Source organism: Ictidomys tridecemlineatus, chromosome 11 (genome assembly GCF_052094955.1).
Source record: "Ictidomys tridecemlineatus isolate mIctTri1 chromosome 11, mIctTri1.hap1, whole genome shotgun sequence".
Taxonomy (NCBI): Eukaryota; Metazoa; Chordata; class Mammalia; order Rodentia; family Sciuridae; genus Ictidomys; species Ictidomys tridecemlineatus.
The window spans coordinates 17662262-17682118 of NC_135487.1; the positions used below are offsets into that span (position 1 = coordinate 17662262).

A 19857-nucleotide genomic window follows, 5' to 3' on the forward strand; every position below is an offset into this window, starting at 1 on the left:
TCTCTCTCTCTCTCTCTCCCTCTCTCTCTCTCTCTCTCTCTCTCTCACACACACACACACACACACACACACACACACAAACACACACCACCCTGTCCCTGATTTTTACAAGGGATAAGAGCATCCTTGGCAAAACATCCAGGAAGCGGAGACAACCAAGTTTGGTGAGAGGAACAACCAATAAGCAGGTTCTGCTCGCTGAGCACCTACTGCATACAGAGCTCTGTGCTAAGGCTTCTCATGCATGACCTTATTTAATTCTCATGCCCAGCAGTGAAGTGGTACACTTGTCATTCTTGTTTTGCAGTAGATGACACTGAGTTGTGTGGTGATTCCTATGTCCTGTATCAGAGAGCTGAGATTGTATCCTAGCTCTGACTTGGGGGCCCAGGTCACACAACACTGCTTCTCAAGGGAGCTCCTGAGAGGGGCAAACCTCAGAATCATAAAACTGTCGATTATCACCAAATCTGTCAGTGCAGTGTACTCCTCCCATCACATCCCAACAGGGTTCTGCAGATCTTGACAAGCTGACTCTCATATGTGTAAGGAAGGACAAAAAGCCAACAGCCCTTAAGATAATGTTGAAGAACAAGACAGGAGACTCATTCTATTAAATACTAAGATTTGCTATAAAGTGACAGTGAGATCATGTGCTATTAGTGCAGTGATAGACAAATCAATGGGCTCCAAGAGACAGCTGGAAATCAGTCTGGTTACATAATGACAGACAGCATGACAAATCTGGGGGGGAAAGGATAGGCTTTTCCATGGGGGGGTGGAGACAACTGGGTAACCACTTAGAAAAACATCTCTCCTTGCCAATAAAAACCTGAGATCCCTGTGGCAAGACATGCGTTCATTTAAGCCTGGGCTTTTTATTGTAAATGGGTCCAGAGATCACTCAAATTAAGCCCAAGGCCACAAAGAGAAGGGGCATTCCCCAAATCACACAGAGATAAATGCAGTTCTGGAGCCCAGGTTTCCCTACTTTTTCTAAGCCTCCTGGTCACCTCTCTAACCCCATGACCCCTTAGCTCTGCACAGAGCTAGGAGAAAGTGAGGGTGTAGGTGGGGTAGGTGCAAGCAGGGCAAGGGTTGAGGACCTGGGTGATGAGGAGGATGAGCATAGACCGGGGCTAGATCCTCTGGGTTTTTCTGAACTAGGCCTCTGATCACTCCAGGGCTTCAATGACAGGGCATCAGGTGATGGACCTGTTTCTGCCCATTACCCAGGGGAACAAGGAAGGTTTCCTAGGGATCCAGCTCAGCATAGCTGCTTTTGGCCTTTCTCTCAAGGGAGAATGGCTGGCTCAGCTGTGGAAATGAAGCCATGTTTTTATGAGGCAATGCAGAGCAGTTAGGTAGATGTTGGGCTTTGGGATCTGATAGGCCTGGTTTCAAATACAGTGCTACCACTTCCTAGCTGTGTGACCTTGGACAGATGTCTCTACCTGTCTGAGCCTCAGTTTCTTCATTTGGTTAATGGAAATAACAGTACTTACTTCAGTCTTGTTGTGAGGATTCAGTGTATCAATGCTTGTGTGTTAGACGAGGAAAACTGAATGATGTCAAAAGATTCTAACAGCTAATGCCTCAAATGAAGCACTTGGCTTGTAATTAAGGGTCATGTTCTATCAAAAAAACAATTGCATCTCTATCTTCTTTGGTTTTTCTTTTTTATTATTATTATTTAACTATTTATTTTTGGTCCTGGGAAGTGAACCCAGGGGCACTTTATCACAGAGGTACATCCCAGTCCTTTCAATTTCTTATTTCAAGATAGGGTCCCATTAAATTTCTAAGGGTCTTACCAAGTTGCTGAGGCTGGCCTTGAACTTAATCGTTCTCCTGTCTCAGCCTCCCAAGTGGCTGGGATTACAAGTATGTACCACCACACCCAGATATGTCTCTCTTTTCTAAATTTTATATCTTTAAATATTCAGTTCTGTAGGAAACTAAAATCAAAACAAGTGATCAAGGAACCGAACACCAAGGGGCTGAGCATGTACTCAGTGTTAAAGTGCTGGCTTAACATGTGAAAAGCCCTGGGTTCAATTCCCAGCCTCACAAACTCTAAACAAGACAAAACACCAAATGAGAGCTATCACTAAATGAGATACTGATTTCTATCATCTGCTCTTGCTGTTATTAGAGACATTCAGCAGAATGAGACCCAGGTGCCCATACTAGTTAAATTCTTCCTCCCTGGTATGCGACAGTTGGAACATAAATGAATGTGAGCTGGTAATAATGTAACTTGATTTGATATTATTTTTACTGGATCTCCCAGTAAAGATACTTGGCAAGTCAGAACATTTGAGAAGATGGAAGAAATGGTAGATCGGCTTCTCTTGTTTTTTTTTTACAGTCTTGAGGGTTGCATCTGCGGTTTCGGAGACAATATTGTGTCCATCTACAACTTTAGCTCTGTCCCACGGTGGGAGAGATCACATCGAGGCACCTAAACCTAACAGCTCACCAACAACTGGAAGGACGTCAGTGTCTGAAACCCAGGAGCATATGACAGCTACTCTTCCAAGTTCGCCACTGACCAGCAGTTTGGCAGGATCTATGGAGCAAACAAACTCAACACCTGGGACTTGGGAAGAGAGACAGCATACAACTATCACCACATCCACCAATGACACCATACTGTCAAGCTCCATGATGGCTTCTCTGTTGAAGGACCAGACATCTAGAACCACAACCTTACCCACAACCTTACCCATCACGGCCACTTTAGCTGAGAATCCAAAACAGGATCAGACAACTCCAATGACAGCCCCATTAACCACAAACACCCTAGATAATGGACTGGAGTCATTAGTATCCCCTGTCTCTGAGAAGGCAGCCACAACTCCAGTAGCATTAAAGACACCAGGCAATGACACTGAATCATCCAGGTCCACAACCATCACTGTCTCTGAGACATCTGCTCTAACTACATCCTCAACAACTTTGGACAAAGTTAATGACACAAGCAAACTCTTATCCGTGACAACCAGCACAGTTATCTACACTACCTCACTAAACACAAGCACTCTGGGGACAACTGTTCTTGGAACAACCATGACTAAGACTCGGGAAGAGCAAAGTACAGCTGTACCCCCAACCCCCGCAACAACCCCCTCGACAAGCAAGCCACCTGATACACATCACAACACAACCATGTGGACACCTTCCCAACCTGCACAATCAGCCTCCAGTGTTGGCACTGAGACAACAGCTGCTTATTCCACAGCCCTTGTCTTCAGCTCCTTGGGGACAGTGAAATCCTCTGCTGTGACTGGGCCCAGTCAAACTCCCCCCAGATATAGCCAGCATAGTGGTCCTAGAGCGGGAGCCTGCGCGTTGGATGAATACACAGCCAGAATAGGAGTTTGCCTGTGCAATGACAGCTACCACACCCACTCAGGTAAGGCGGAGGAACTCAGGTGAGGAAACCAAACCAGAGGTAAGGGCCAGAGTGAGCCCAGAGGAACATTGTGTCCAAAGGTCCAGAGGGCCAATGAGGCTTTGTAAAACATGGGTTCATCCAGCTAGAGGTGACTTCTGGTGGGTGAACAGGCAGCTGGGCAGATGGGTAGAATGAACAATTTATCATTCCCAATCTCCATTCCAGCTACTGGCCGGATTAAACCTTCCTGGGGACAGAACTAATAGATCAGAGTCAGCTGGGCGTGGTGGCGCATGCCTGTAATCCCAGGGGCTTGGGAGGCTGAAAAAAAGACCAGAGGCATAGCTCCATTGGGGGCCTAGAGGATCACGCAGGGAAACTGAGGCAAAAGGCAAGTCAGCGTGCCGGCTTATACAGGGAGTGTGGGTTCAAATCAGGTATGGTGGTGCACACTTGCAATCCCAGGGATTCAGGACGCTTAGGAAAGAGGGTTGAAAGTTCAAGCCCAGCCTTAGCAACTTAATGAGACTCAAAATAAAAATAGAAATGTCTGGGAATGTAGTTCAGTGGTAGCGTGCCCTGTTTTTTTTTTTTTTTTTAAAGAAAACAAGGGGAATAAGGAGTCACTTTATTGTATCTAGAATTAGTTGTTTATTTTTATGTGGTGCTAAGGATTGAACCCAGTGCCTCACATGTGCTAAGGCAGCCTGCTGCCACTGGGCCACAGCCCCAGCCCCATGTGTCCCTGGGTTAAATCCTCAATACTGGAGATAAAAAAAGAGAGAAATGTTGACTTCACAGGCTTCTCCCAGGCAGTGCCACCAACATCCAGGCCCACATTCTGACAAGGCTGAAGCTGGGTCCAGGGCACCAAAAAGGCAGTAATGTTCTCCAAATATATTCTTTGAAGTCAAAATAATTCCCCCCGAACTTTTTTTTTTTTTTTTTTTTTTTGAGACAGGGTGTCACTATGTTTCCCAGACTGGCTTTCAATTCCTGGACTCAAGCGACCCTCCTGCCTCTATCATCCAAGAAACTGGAACTATAGGCAAATGTCATCATGACCAACTTCTAAAACATTTCAGTTTAACAAAATTGTGATTTTCCGAAAATGATTACTTTTTTATTTTTAATTTCAAATTCATCCAAAATACATTTCTTTGGCATTTCTGCTTTGGTCTATTGGGTAATACCGCTTTGGGATGAAGTCTTTATTACATGTTATAAGTTTTTATTACTAGCAGTGCTTAATTTGTCAGTATTTTCCAAAATATATTTTTTCAGGACACCAGTAGTGCAGGATTTCAATACATATTGCCCTAATAAAGGGTTACAGGCTGGGGTTGTAGCTCCGTGGTAAAGTGCTTGCCTAGCATGTATGAGGCTCTGGGTTCAATCTCTACCACCACAATCAAACAAACAACAACAAACAACAACAAAAAACAAGTTTCATTGTCAAAATACATTTGAGATAGACTAGATTAAACAAAATTATTGGGCTGGGGATGTGGCTCAAGCAGTAGTGCACTCACCTGGCATGCGTGCGGCCCGGGTTCGATCCTCAGCACCACATACCAACAAAGATGTTGTGTCCGCCGAGAACTAAACAATAAAACATTAAAAATTCTCTCTCTCTCTCCCCTCTCTCACTCTCTCTTTAAAAAAAAAAAAAAGAAAAAAAACGATATTTAAAATAAATAAATAAATAAATAAACAAAATTATTTCTTAGCTGCGTGCAGTGGTTCATGCCTGTAATCCCAGCGCTCAGGAAGCTGAGACAGGAGGATCAAGAAGAGTTCAAAGCCAGCCTCAGCAATAGTGAGGCACTAAGTAACTCAGTGAGACCCTGTCTCTAAATAAAATACAAAATAGGGCTGGGGATATGGCTCAGTAGTTGAGTGCCCTTGAGTTTAATCCCTTAAAAAAATTGTCTCTTGACTTTTGTAGGACTTTTTCAGTCTTTAATATTCCATTTGAGCTGGGCATGGTGGTGCACGCCTGTAATCCCACCTACTCAGTGAGGTTGAGGGAGCTGGACTGTAAGTTCAAAGCCAGCCTGGGTAATTTACTGAGAACTTGTCTCAATATAAAAATTATGAAGCACTGTTCAGTTGTAGAGCATCCCTGGGCTCATTCCCAGGGCCAAAAAAGAAAAGAAAAGAAAAAAAGTAATCTGATGTTAACCAACCAGTTGTTTGTTCATTATTCTGTGTCCTTGGACCATCTGAAACTTTATTTATTTATTTATTTATTTTTGGTGCTAGGGATCAAACCCAGGGTCTGTACATGCAAAGCAAATGTTCTGCCACTGAGGCACATCCCTAGCCCCTCTTACTCTATTTTGTGGGGTGAAGTGTCACCTCACTCTAGAATCAAAAATAAAGCCAAGTAAGGTTGTTAAACTAGGGATCGGGGTGCCCATCCCATCGGAGTGGGTGCCTATCCTTCTTCCCACACATGCCTGCCAAAGTAGAACGGTGAGCTTTAATAAAAAAGGAAAAAATCTTTTAAGTCCAAAGTAATAAAATAAATCCAGAAATACTTTATACTTGTGTTTCTATTATGTATTACTTTCTAGTTTTACTTTTTTTAAAAATATTTTTTAGTTGTAGTTGGACACAATATCTTTACCCATTTATCCCTATGTGGTGCTGAGGATGGAACCCAGGCACTCACATGTGCTAGGCGAGCGCTCTACCACTGAGCCACAACCCCAGCCCCCTCTAGTTTTACTTTTTAATTCCAACTTTTAAGCAGTTCATCCCAATTTTTAGCAGAAAAATTTAGAGGGGCTAGTTCAGAAGAAGGGAAGAGTTAAGTATTTGCTTTTCAGTCTTCACCCCAAAAGTATAGGTATTTGGCATGTATCTGTTAAGACAGCTTGTGTTATGAATGGCAGAGAAACCAACTCTAATTGACTTGAATGAAATAAATAAATTTTTCACTCTCTGAAGGGCTCAGTGATAGAACGCTTGACTAGCAAGCATAAGGCTCTGGGTACCAGATGATACCCAGTACCATCATCAAAAAATTTGAAAACTTCCCTTTGGTTTCGCAAAGGCCCTCCCTCCCTAGGGCTGTGTCTTCAATTAGTTTAGGCTTCTATGGACTGAAAGAGCTGTTAACATGGAGCAATTTAGTTCCCTCAAAAAACCTGAGGACTGGCTGGGGATGGAGCTTACTTGCCTAGCAGGCTCCAGGTTCTGGGTTCAATCCCCAGACAGACAGACAGACAGACACACACACACACACACACTTGAGGGCCTGGCTTCCTGCTTTGAATGGGTAAGAAATCAGGGAGCAAAACAGCATCTCAAAAACTGATCTTGCCAGACAAGTAACAGAAACCAACTGACTTAGCTCAAGGAAAACTCTCTCTGCAAAGCCCAGGGCAGGCTTCGGCCAGGTTTTCCAGGGACTGGCGCCTGGAACTAAGAATGTACCCAGAACCAGGAGTTGCCCTCCTTCTCCTCAGTCTTGCTTCTCCCGTCCTGCACCTGTTCCTCTCTGCTCCTCTCTCCACAAACCAGCCTTTTGTGCCTTTCAGGCTGCCTGGCACGAGATGGCCACGCCACCTTCATACTGGCCACAGTTACTATTTCCTGGGAAAGAGATTCTGAGTGAGCCAGTTAAGGCCAGGGACCAGGGTCCCATAATGCAAGTGTGATGGTAGACACTCAACTCTTGTGAGGAAGAGTCTGCATTTGCGGAAGGTTTTTTTTTTTTTTTTTTTTTTAAAGATCAGGGTGGGGACCACCAGACCAGATTTTTTTTTTTTTTTTTTTTTTAAGGAGAGAGTGAGAGAGAGGGGGGCAGAGAGAGAGAGAGAGAGAGAGAGAGAGAGAGAGAGAGAGAGAGAGAGAGAGAATTTTAACATTTATTTATTTTTTCTTAGTTCTCGGCGGACACAACATCTTTGTTGGTATGTGGTGCTGCTGAGGATCGAACCCGGGCCGCACGCATGCTAGGCGAGCGCGCTACCGCTTGAGCCACATCCCCAGCCCCTGCGGAAGGTTTTAATAGGTTGGGCTAATGTCCCGAGTCTCCTCTGTCCACATCAGAATTATACCCACTCCCACAGCATCATGCAAGGAGCCTCAGGAGGTCCCTGCCCTGGCTCTTGTCTTCCTGCAGAACTGTCCAGGATGCCAGTGACCCTGAACTGCAGTGCACAGAAAATTGGGGTGGCCCTGAGCAGCTGCTTCCTGGAAACTAACCACTGGATTCTGAAAGAAGATGCCTTCTCGGGGTGCTCCAGCACCAAGAAGATAGAACAAGGCTACAGGGTCCAGGTCTTCCTGATGGAGAAGAAGGAGGGTTCTTGTGGACTCCACCTCTCTGTAAGCAAGCTGGGAGGGTCACCTGATAGGGACTGGGGAGCTGTGAGGTGGGGCTGGGAAGGGAGTGATTGGATACTAGTCCTGACCTCATCTCTGTTTTTTTACCTTTAATTAATTTTTGTAGTTGTAGATGGACAGCATGCCTTTATTTTATTTTCTTATTTTTGCATGTGGTGCTAAGGATCAAACCCAGTGCCTCACCCATGCTAAGCAAGCAGCTGTGCAGCCACAGCCACAGCCCCTTTATTTATTTATTTTTATGTGGCACTGAGGATCAAACCCATTGCCTCACACATGCTGGGCAGAATCCTTTAAAATAATAATAATGATGACAAGTGTTTATTAAGTTCTGACCACACACAGAAGATCAAATCCCAGATCTACTGCTGAGCCACAACCCCAGCCCATGACCTATTTGACTGAGGGATTCTCGAGAGTGAAGTCAAATCCTAGCCATCAGACCAGTCTCCTTCTCCCATCCCTACCCTGTACTTGCAATTGACTTGCAGTTGAATCCAGGGGTGCTCTACCATTGAGACACCCCCACCCTTTTAATTTCTTTTGAAACAGGGTCCTGCTAAGTTTCTGAAGCTGGCCTCAAATTTAAGATCCTCCTACCTTACCCTCTCAAGTAGTTGGGACCACAGCATGTGCCACCCTGCCCTTCTAGACCAGTGTTTTTGAGGGGAAATGACCATGTTATGTCTGCCTAGACTGGGAATGCCCTTACAGGTGGTGCCAGTTTTTTTTTTTTTTTTTTTTTTTTTTTGTGTGTGTGTGTGTGTGGTGCTGAGGATTGAACCCAGGGCCTTATGCATTTGAGGCAAGCACTCTACCAACTGAGCTATATATCCCCAGCCCCCAGGTGGTGCCATGTTTGATGGAATAGGATACTGGTTTCCAAATTGTCAGCCCCAGAATCCTTTAAAATAATAATAATGATGACAAGTATTTATTAATTTCTAACCACATACAGAAGATCAAATCCCTATTAACATACATTATTCTCATTAAACCATCATAGTAGTCTTATTTTACAGATGGGTAATCTATAGTTCAGAGAAGTTAAGGGTTTTCCCAAAATCATATAGCTAGTGATTTACAGAGTTAGCTTGTATTCCTATGAGCTCAACAATGATGCTACCTCCTTTCTTTAAAAATATTGCATAAGGGCTGAGGCTGTAACTCAGCGGTAGAGTACTTGCCAAGCATGTGTGAGATGCTTGGGATAAGGACCAGGAGTTGGCATTTTTAACAAATACCCCAATGAATCTTTTTTTTCTCTCCCCTTGTGGTACTGTGGTTTTAATCCAGGGCCTCACACATGCTAAGTAAAGCTCTACTACTGAGCTGTATCCCCAGCTCTTTTTATTTTGGGATAGGGTCTTGCTAAGTCCCTCAGGCTGGCCTTGAACTTGAGACCCTCAAGCCTCAGCCTCCCAAGTAGCTGGGATTCTGGGCATGTAAAACCAAGTCCAGCCAAGAGAACCATTTATTTATTTTTGTACTTTCAAGTGTAAAATTACTTTTAATTTATATAGTCACACACCCATTTAGAGATATCCTTTTAGTTGAATACATTCATTAGTCATATACTTTTTTCCATTGGTTCTTCTTAGTTTTATATGACAGCAGAATCCATTTTGATAAAGTTATACAAGCATGGGGTATATCTTATTCTAATTAGGACCCCATTCTTGTGGGTGGGCATGATGGTGGGATTCATTTAGGTGTTTCATGTGTTCATGGGAAAATTATGTTAGATATATTCTATTGTCTTTCCTATTTTTCCCAAGGAACTCTAAAATGCACACTGAAATTTGAGAACCAGAGATTAAGACCAGGGGCTTTGGTATCAGAAAAGTGGTCCTGGGGGTTTTAGGCTTTGTTACTTGCTTTGGGCAAGTTTTTTTTTTTTTAACCTTTCCAGGCCTTAGTTTGCTCTTCTGTAAAATGGGACTAATAAGCTGGATGTAGTGGTGTATATCTGTAATCCCAGCAATTTGGGAAGCCAAGGCAAGAGTATCACAAGTTCGAGGCTAGCTTAAGCAACTTAGCAGACCCTCAGTAACCTAGTGAGAACCTGTCTCAAAATAAAAAATGAAAAGGACTGGGAGGTAGCTTACTTGTAAATAGCTCCTGGGTTCAATCTCCAGTCCAAAAAAAAAAAAAAAAAAGGAAAGAAAGAAAATGAAAAGAAAAGAAAAAGAGACCAATAACAGAACTCTCCTCAGAGTTGTGGTGAAATCACATACCTGACATACAGCTCAGCCTCAGTGAACTTTAGCTGTTAATTTTATTTAAACAAATACCTCGCAGCCACTGAGGATGGAAGGTGTTTCCCCTAGAGATCTGAGGATAATGGTTACCTCCCTGTCTTTTCTAGACCAACAACAGCCACGCCCTGTATTCTCTGAAGGTGCAGCTTAAGCAGGTTCTTTCAGGCTCCAAAACTACGGAGTCCACAATGCTCTTCAGCTTCAGCTGTGCTTACCCTCTAGTGGTGAACATCAGCCAGACTCTCCCCGAAGTGGTGGACTCCATCCCGTGAGTTTTCCCCTGTCAGCTGCCTATCTCTCTGGTCCCTGGGAGGTTCCTGAGTTCTCAATGCTACCTCTAATCAAGTCAAAAAATCAACACCTCAGATATTGGACTCCCTGTGTCTACCCACTAGACATAAGAACCTCTTAGATGGCGACTCAAAGCATTAGAGAAAAAAGATGCTTCTATGAAGCAATGCATTATGGGATGCTTATGTAAACTACTGTGGGGTTGGGTGGCTTCAAGGGTCCTGAGTGGGGATCTATTAGGCGGCACCTCATTTTTAGGCAGTTCAGGAGGAAGGTGAGCAGGTTTGCTCCTCTCCTTATTCTCTATGGCTTACCAGAGCTTAGTGACTTTGGGTGAGACAGAAGGTGAGAGTGTCCTTCCCTCTGAGGTTTCATGGTGAGATTCTCACTCTTGTCCCTTTTTGGATATAGGACCATCCACTTTCCCAGTACTGGGGAAACTATCATCTTCCTGAGCATCTTTACAGACATTCAGCTCTCAGCTCCACTCAAGAACAGAACAGCTCACCTTGGCACACCCCTCTACATAGTTCTCAATGCCACAAGCAGTGATCCCAACAGATTTGCTCTCGTGGTCAATGAGGTCTTTGTCAGCGCCAACATCTCCAACAAAAAGGCTGTTAAGGCGACCTACCACTTTGTGAATGAGAGGTAAGTGTCTCTCAAGCCCCAGTAAACTCCTACCAGTACCAGACCAGCTCTTAAGACTGTGGTTTATGTTGGGTGTTTTTGTACCCATGAGCACAGATTGTGTCATTCTTCTCTGTATGCTTGGTATTGCAAACATGGGGAGAAAGTAAGCACTGGGTGAATGTTTATTGAACGAATACATTAGAATGCATTATCATTACCATTTTGCAAATGAGTAAATTAAGGCTCAGGGAGATTAAAACCTCTTCAAAACTTCACATCCTGCAGGGTATGGTAGCGCACACCTGTAATCCCAGCAGCTTGGGAGGCTGAAATAGGAGGATTGAGAGTTCAAAGCCAGCCTCAGCAATCGCAAGGCACTTAGCAACTCATTGAGACCCTGTCTCAAATACAAAATAAGGCTGGGGGTGTGGCTCAGTGGTTGAGCATCCTTGAGTTCAATCACTGGTACCAAAAAAACAAAAAAAAAAAAAAAAGGATGCACATCCAATAAATGACATTCATTTATTTGTCTTCAGTTATTGAGATCCTACAGTGACAAGATGAAAAACCAAAAAACAATTCTAATAGTTCAGAGTGCTACATTCTAAATGTTGGACATGCATTGCAAATAATAGCTAATGATAACTAATACTGACATAGTAGTTACTCCTGCAATCCAGTTTTAATATCTTCACATATATTAACTAATTTAAGCCTCTCAATGCACTCTATGACAGTTATTTTTTCATTCCCATCTTATAGATGGAGAAATTAAGGCTCAGTTCACACAAAATGTTTAAGTGACAGACTTTGCTAATGTTTGAGGACACAGAGGTAGTAAGGCCAAGTCCTTATTCTCAACGGTCTAGGAAGAGATGAGATTCCTGACTACTAATATTAAGGCTTCAAATGTCTGAATCATTTCTCCAAACAATCTTTGTGAACGAGTCATGAAACACAGCACCCATGAATTTATCCCAGCTTTGAGTTGTTACTGCTTTTATTTATTTTTATTTTGCACTTTACTGTGTCCAGCATGCTAGGCCAGTTACATCAACAACCCACAATTCCTACTTTGTTAGGAGGAAATATAACCTATTGATTAAGGGTATGGGCCGATGCTGGAGCCAGGCTGTTACCCGTAGAACCTCACGTAATCTACTTGGCTTTCCTTAGCCTCAGTTTCCCCATCATCAAAAAAGAAAGGGTGGCAAAAGTATGGCCTTCCTCTTAGAATTGGTGTGAGGATGAAATGAAATAATCCATGTAAAGTTCTCAGCATGAGATCCAGCACCTGAATTTACACAGGGCGAGTAAACAGAAGGAAATCAATCATCATTGGTGCATCTGCACCGTCGGCCCCCAGCCACGACGCTAAGCAGTTGGTGCTGCTGCCTCTTCCCACAGCTGCCCAGTCCCCAGCCGGCTGCTCCACGGTCTACCCAACAACGGGGCCTCTCTCCAGGTAACGCTGGCCTTCAAACTGTTCCGCTTCTTAAATAGCGATACGCTCTACCTGCACGCCCGAGTGACCCTGTGTGACAAGCAGATGGAACGCCAGTGCCGACCGGTAAGCCGGTAGTCTCAGTGCGTTCCTGCGCACCGGCTGCGCCCGCGCCCGCTGGGCATTTCTGCCCTAGCGCGCGGAGAAGCCGGGTGTAACAACCGCGTGCTCTTGGGGCGGGGGCGGGGGCGGGGCCTGGCCGGGGCCTGGGCGCTTGTGGGGCTGGGGATTGGCCTATCAGGCCAGGGCGTGGGTTGGTAAGCTCATTTGGGGGCGGGGCAGGGACCCGGCTTTCTGCGGGTCCTAGGTAAAGTCCCAGCCTTCCCGTCCTCACTACACCTAGTCTCGTGTCGCCCACAGACCTGCAGGCCAAGGAACCCTTCTGGGAGGAATTCGCCCAGGGAGATCCAATTGCAAGAGGACTTGGAGCGCGGCGGCAGCTGGATAGTGTTCGGGCCTCTCCGAATAACGGGTATCTAGATCGATCATTTGCGGGCCTCCTGGCTCCTCTTCCAGAGCCTCTAACTCACCTACTGAGTCCTCCGATCCTTCACTGAGCCCCCTCTTACCTTCTTGTCCACATGCTCTTCCTCAAACCAAGTCTCCTCCCCGAGTCCATCCTCTGCGAGTCCACATCCTCCTGGGATCTCCATTCCAAAAAGGTCCCCTCCATTTGCTGGGTCCTCTCCTCATTTATTGAACTTCAAGTCGGAGCCTTCTCTGCTTCCTCCCATTGTCTCCTTTCCTATCAGTCTTCTCCTGGGCTGTCTCTCCTGCTAGGCTGTGTGTGTATTTTCAATCTTACTTTCTAGCCTGGAACACTCTCACTTCTTTCTATTCCATAACAGTCCTGTAAAGCTCGAACCCTCACGAGAAAGCCCCTCTCTTTATTAAATCCATTCTCATTAGAAGTATCATCTTTTGAGTCCTAGCCTCAAGAAAGTGCCAGCCTCTTTGCCCAATCCTGATGAAATGATGGGCGAGTGCTGGCCTTGTCCTGTTAGGATGCCAGCATCCTAAGGCTTAATCTTTGTTTCTATGTGGTTTCAGAGTCCAAAGCCTCCAGCAGCAGCTCTCCAGGTTGGTACAAAATGATTGCTATGATGAAGTTTGTTATGACTGCACCAAGGTCTGGGAGCTCACTTTAGGACTTGGCAGGTGCTGATCTTAGATCATGTTTGTTCTCAACTCTATGTGACCCAGGAGAAGTCAGTTAACTTCTCTGAGTGCCAGTTTCTTCAGCAATACATGCAGAGTTGTCAATGTGGGGCTATTGATTTATCCCTTATCAGAATCTGGGACTGTCCAGAAATGATTTAGAGTAGAGTAGGGGTTAAACATTCAAAATTGGCTTGGGAACAGTGGCACCTGCTTATAATCCCTACTACTCACGAGGCTGAGGCAGGAGGATCACCTGAGCCCAGAAGTTTAGGGCCAGTATGGGCAACATAGTGAGACCCCATCTCAAAAAAAAAATAATAATAAATTACTAATCCTCCAGAGTGAAGTATCTAAGCTTTAAAACTTTTCCAGCCTTGCAAAGTTCCCTGATCCTATTTTATACCTTTTTTTTTTTTCTTGCAGGATCCTGGATGGCTATCTTTCTCCTGATGGTAATTGATTGGATGCTGGGATAAAATCCTCCCCAGGATACCTCCTCAAACCCTAGTCATTGGCTTTAATTTACTTGCCTCAAAGAGGAAGATTTAGGGAAAGGCAATAAGTCTATCCTCTTGTTAGGAACCAGAGAGGTTGAAAATGGGATTAGGATGTGGCACAACAATTACCTTGTAAACTCAGCATTAGTTTGTGCTCCCTCATCCTGCCTTCTCTTCCCATTTCTGGGATTCTTAGGGGTGATTAAATTGCTCTAATGGTGGGGGAGGTGTAGAAGATATAGCCAATAAACACCAGGAATTCTACTTTGACTCCTTTCTGTATAATCTGATCAAAACCTTCAATGCTTCAGGTTGATGGGACGGAAGGACAAGGGGTGGAGGATGGGTGAAAAGTTACTTAATCTTAAGAGTGTTAGTTTCCACATATATAAAATGAAAGTTTTTTTCTGGGGGGGTGGTATCAGGGATTGAACTCAGGGGCACTCAACCACTGAGCCACATTCCCAGCCCTATTTTGTATTTTATTTAGAGATAGGGTCTCACTAAGTTACTTAGCGCCTCACCATTGCTGCGCCACCACACCTGGCCTTGTAAAATGAAAGTTTGACTGATCTCTGCTTCAACCTGGGAACTTTATATCATTCCAGAGAAATATCTAGGACTTTGGCCCCTAAGTCATCCCCACACTTTTTTTTTTCTCCTGAAAAACAGACAGTGAGGGGCTGGTTTTGGCTCAGTGGTAGAGTGCTTGCCTAGCATGTGTAAGGCACTGAGTTCCATTCTCAGCACCACATATAAATAAATGAAATAAAGGCCCATTGACAATTAAAGAATATTTTTTAAAAAACGGACAGTGACTATTCAATTCCACAATAAGCACTGAATGTTTTTACATAATATTGTAAGGGTCCGGCGAACGTCAGAGGAAGAGACCACCAAGAGACCGACTCATGCAACAGCAAAAGGGGGTTTATTGAGGTTCCAGAGCGCTGGGGCTCCGTGCTCACTCAAGAAGGGAGAGCGGCCAAGAGCCACGAGCAGGGGTTGAGCAGGGCTTAAGTACTCTTTTTGGGGAGAGCAGGGACTTTACATACATCACAGTCTCCTTTAACAAATCACCATACACCACGGGAAAATCAAACAACAATTCTTAAACATTATTAGTACATTCATTGGCGGGAACAGGTCGGGCGGGAGTGATAGGTCAGTCCTAAGAAGGGGGGTACATTCAAACTGATTGGTTTGGGCCCTGAGATGCCTATGTGCCAAAGTGCACAGGGTCCTAGGTTATTAAATAACTAAATGGTCAGGGGGAATATCTACTGGGCAGTCCCGGGAATTGTCCTAACAGCTACAGGAATTTCAGGTTTTGAGTGTAGCATAGGAACTTAACAATACCTGGTCCTTTACATTTTAACTCAGGCTTTGCAGCTTAGATGCAGCTTTACAACTGGTCCTTTACATTTTAACCCAGGCTTTGCAGCTTAGAAACTTTACCCTTTCAATATTATGTAAGCCTTCTTCTTCTACACTTTAATTATTTTTCTCCCTTCCATATAGGGTAGATACAGGTGACAGTGTTTATGCTACTATCATTAATTCATTCAAAAATAGATCTATTACATACCTGTTGCTATTTTTAAGCCCTGGGGATTCAACAGTACACAAGACACAGTCTTTAACCTTCCAGAGAGGACAGTTGAATACAGAAAATAGATAGTGTGGGCCAGGAAAGAGGACAGGCTTTATTTAGTTGGCAGAAGTAGCACCTACACATAAGGTGCAATTTCATAAAATTGCAGAAAGGCATTTTGCCTTTTGTTGTTTTTGAAATGCTATTTTTTATTGATCTCCATGGTTGTGTTAGAAATTAATTTCCTGAGGAAAATGTTGGTATAAGCAACATAATAAAAAGTTAAACTTAACAGTCTTTTCTTTTTTTGCAGTGCTAGGAGTAGAACCCAGGGCCTTACACATACTGGGCAAGTGTTTTACCACTGAGCTACAACCCCAATCTTCAAATTTAAATAACAGCTTTATTATTTCATATTCGAGAACATTTTATCTAGTACTTTAACAGTTCATGAAAAAAAATTAGGGCAAATGACCAATTTATGTTATTTTTTTATGCACATCAAAGCCATACACTTATTAAATCAGCATAAAATTAATTACATTTCATTGGGAATTTTTTTTTTAAGAAGTAAGCCTTTATTTCTTTGTTTTGCATTTGAAGCTGAGTTGTTGCCTTTTTGTGATTAGTCAAAGAGACCAAATCCCATATCCTCATCCGACTCCTCCGACTCTTCCTTGGCTTCAACCTTGGCTGGGGCCACAGCAGCAGCAGGAGCAGCAGTAGTAGCAGCAGCCACTGGGGCAGCAGCCACAAACGCAGATGGATCAGCCAAGAAGGCCTTGACCTTCTCAGCAAGTGGGAAGGTGTACTCAGTCTCCACAGACAAAGCCAGGACCCTCTAGTACCCATTGATGATAGAATGGGGTACTGATGCAACAGTTGGATAACCAATCTGCAGACAAACACTAGCAACATTGCGGACACCTTCCAGGAAGCGAGAATGCAGAGTCTCCTCTGTGATGTCAAGCACTTCAGGGTTGTAGATGCTGCCATTGTCAAACACTTGCTGAATGATCAGCCCAAGGGAAAAGGGGGATATGTTCAGCATGTTCAGCAGGGTAGCTTCACTGGCTCCCACTTTGTCTCCAGTCTCTATCAGCTGCACATCACTCAGGATTTCAATGGTGCCCCTAGAGATTTTAGTGGTAATGCCCAAAGCCTGGAAGAAGGAAGTCTTCTCGGGCCCCAGACCAGTGTTCTGGGCTGGTACGGTGACTTCACATGTGCAATGGCACCAGCACGGGCAGCAGCTGGAACCTTATTGGCCAGCAGCATGTCCCTGATCTCAGTGAGGTCCTCCTTGGTGAACACAAAGCCCACATTCCCCCTGATATGAGGCAACAGTTTCTCTAGAGCTGGGTTGTTTTCCAGATGCCCTCGAATGGCCTTGCGCATCATAGTGTTTTTGCCCATCAGCACCACAGCCTTCCCCCGGAGGGACATTCGGATCTGCTGCATCTGCTTGGAGCCCACATTGTCTGTTCCCACAGTGAAGCATTTTGGAGAGTCATCCAAAAGTTGGATGATCTTAAGGAAGTAGTTGGACTTCCAGGTCGCCCTGTCTTCCCTGGGCATCACGACGGTGCGTCAGGGATTGCCACACAGGGTTTAAAGACGATGTCACTCTCACGAGGACGCCTGGCGAGAAAAGGCTTTCATTGGGAATTCATATTGACTTTAAAGGTCTGGAGTAGACTGTTTAAATGCCCTGCTGCTAATGCCTTAATCAGCTACTCAGGAAACTGAAGCAGGATAATCTTTGTTTCCCCCCTCAATTCAGGGGATTGAACCCAGGGATGCTCTACCACTGAGTTACATCCCCAACCCTTTTAGTTTTAAATTTTGAGACAGAGTCTTGCAAAGTTGCTGAGGCTGGCCTCACACTTGTAGTCCTCCTGCCTCATCCTCCTGCCTCAACCTCATGGAGTCACTGGGAATCACGGGCATGTGCCACTGCATCTGGTCAGGAGGATCTTGTGCACAGAAATTTGAAGCCAGCCTGGGAAATATCATGAGACCCCATCTAAAAAAAAAAAAAAAGCGAGTGACTAGACTCATGCCTATAATCTCAGTACTCAAGAGGTTGAGGCAAGGGGATTGCAAGTTCAAAGCCAGCCTCAGCAATTTAGCAAGACTCTGACTCAAAAATTAGAAATTAAAAAAAAGGGCTAGGGATATGGATGGCTCAGTGGTTAAGTGCCCCTGGGTTCAATCCCCAGTACCAAAAGCAAATGACCCCCAAACCCCCAACCTTGCTTATGAATGCATTAGACTTTTCTTTTATTTAAAAAATATCCTAAAGGATAAGGACAAAATATTGATTACGCTGTGCTTAAATGTCAGAAAAAAATTAAGTTAGTAAGACAGTACAAATGTTCTATTTGCTGAGTGCAAATGTAAATCTCAACACTTCGGAGTTTCTAGTTAGGTTTTTCTCCCTTTTCAGCATCACCTCTTCAAATCATCTTCATTTTTCTCAGTCCTTTATGCATCCCCCGGTTCTCTCCTGCCTCACAGAAAAAACAGAGATCATCAAGTCAGAACAGCAGTCTAAATTGTCTCCTTTGGACATCCAGCCTTGACATGCATAGTAACAAAGTCTTTTGGTCCCAATTTCAGAGACTGTCCCCTAAATTCATCTATCATGGCACACCCAGGTGAAGCTAGATTTACAGGTAGTAGTTAGTGTAGTTAGGTAAATCGGGTCTAATATTGTGTAAGATAAATAAAATGGAGGCCATTATAGAGAATGGAGTCCCCCAAAACAGAGTAGCACTTGGGGAAATTGAAATGTTAATGTCCTCAAGGCCTGGAGCCCATCCTAAGGAAATGTTAATGAAGCAGCTGCCAGCAAACTGGGAAATGCTGATCAAAAGCTGCCCCAAGCCCTTCCTGCCCGGATTACTCCTCCAGCCCACCTATCTCCCACCTTTTGGACCTTCTCGCCTGCATTCTCTCACGGCAAGATAACGGGAAACAAAGGACAGGAGTGTGGGAAAGCTGAAAGAAGACCTATAAAAGAGGGAAGACCTTCCACGGATTCTGTCTTTTGGGTCCCCTTCTTCCTCCGGGGAGAAGTCTTTTCTGCTGTCCTTTAATAAAGCTTCTACTTTCCAATCTAAACTTGCCTGGCAGACTTCTCTGGTGTTATACTTCAGCTTTGGAGGAAGCAAGGACTTAACACAGGTTCATTCTCCATTAAATCTGATAGATTGAGCCTCAACCCTAACTAGACAGTGACCCAGGTCACACCCTAACTCCTGGTCACAGCCTGGCCACTTGCTTCAGGAGGGAGGACTAACAGGTGGGTAGAGGGAGAAGGATGAAGCAGGTTAGGGGGGATTCCCATGTGTCCCATCTGCGCAGGTCCAGCAGGCCACTCCGGGCTTCATTGAGCACCGCTCCGCCTAGAGGCAAGACTGGGGAAGAGGCAGAAGAGAAGCACCGGAGCGGAGGCGGGCTCCTGCGTAGAGAGATCCGTCGCGCCCTGCTGCGAGGCAGCGTGCAGGGGCGGGACGCCGGCGCGGCTTAGCTCTCGATTGGTCAGTGTAGGGTAGAAAGGGGCGGGAGAACCGCGCTTCTCGACTGCTAATTGGTCAGAGGCAGGGAGACGGAGGAGGGGGGCCCGGCGGCGCGCGCTCCGGGGCGCGCGACCCGGCGGGTGTGTAACGGCCGTTAGTCGAGCTGAGGGGCTGAACCGCCGCCTGAGGCAGACGTGGTGGTCGCAGTCAGTAGCCGCAAGTGAGGGATTTCGCCGCCCGCTCTCAGGGCCGCGTAAGTTCTCCGTCGGGGCCCCAGTCGAGGTGGTACACCCTGCCTCTCCTTCCGGAGTCCCGGCGAAGCCTTGAACACTCGCGACCTCCCTTCGTGGGGGAAATCGGCAGCCGGAGCGCATGCGCGGAGCAACGGAGCCGTAACCCGCTTCGGGTCTCTGCCTCCCCTGGCTAAGATATTGCCCCTGGCTCACCCGCCCCTGTGCGGGTCGCCACCCAGCCGTCGTGGCCGTGCTTTCTCCTTGCCTTACCTGTGAGTCAGGCCTTGTTCCAGTGGCCGGGGGTACAGCGGGCAGCACTTTCCTTGCCCTCGTGGAGCCCACGGTCCGTGGAGAAGAGTAGACGTTAAGCGAGTAGTATTCAGTTGGCACTCAGTAAATG

General features: G+C 45.3%; 2 protein-coding genes and 1 pseudogene across 3 annotated transcripts in view; 2 read left to right on the forward strand and 1 right to left on the reverse strand.

The window, feature by feature from the left end:
* Positions 1 to 2385: 2385 nt before the first annotated feature.
* Positions 2386 to 14877, forward strand: LOC101958530 (uncharacterized). Its single transcript, XM_078027750.1, has 8 exons — positions 2386 to 3418; positions 7536 to 7741; positions 10128 to 10288; positions 10723 to 10962; positions 12352 to 12514; positions 12731 to 12920; positions 13499 to 13528; positions 14033 to 14877. The coding sequence occupies exons 1-8, from the start codon at positions 2524 to 2526 to the stop codon at positions 14083 to 14085; spliced, it is 1938 nt and encodes a 645-aa protein (XP_077883876.1). The 5' UTR covers positions 2386 to 2523; the 3' UTR covers positions 14086 to 14877.
* Positions 14878 to 16255: 1378 nt separating this feature from the next.
* On the reverse strand, positions 16256 to 17364 carry LOC101978336 (large ribosomal subunit protein uL10 pseudogene; annotated as a pseudogene).
* Positions 17365 to 19318: 1954 nt separating this feature from the next.
* The window catches only part of Cep85 (centrosomal protein 85), a 34603-nt gene continuing 34064 nt past the window's right edge, over positions 19319 to 19857 (forward strand). Inside the window, exon 1 of one of the 2 annotated variants that reach the window (XM_078025655.1) lies at positions 19319 to 19477. The gene's annotated coding sequence lies outside the window, so the exon portion shown is untranslated. Of the gene's footprint in view, positions 19478 to 19549; positions 19730 to 19857 lie in introns of those variants that run through there. The other variant, XM_078025656.1, reaches the window with a different exon arrangement.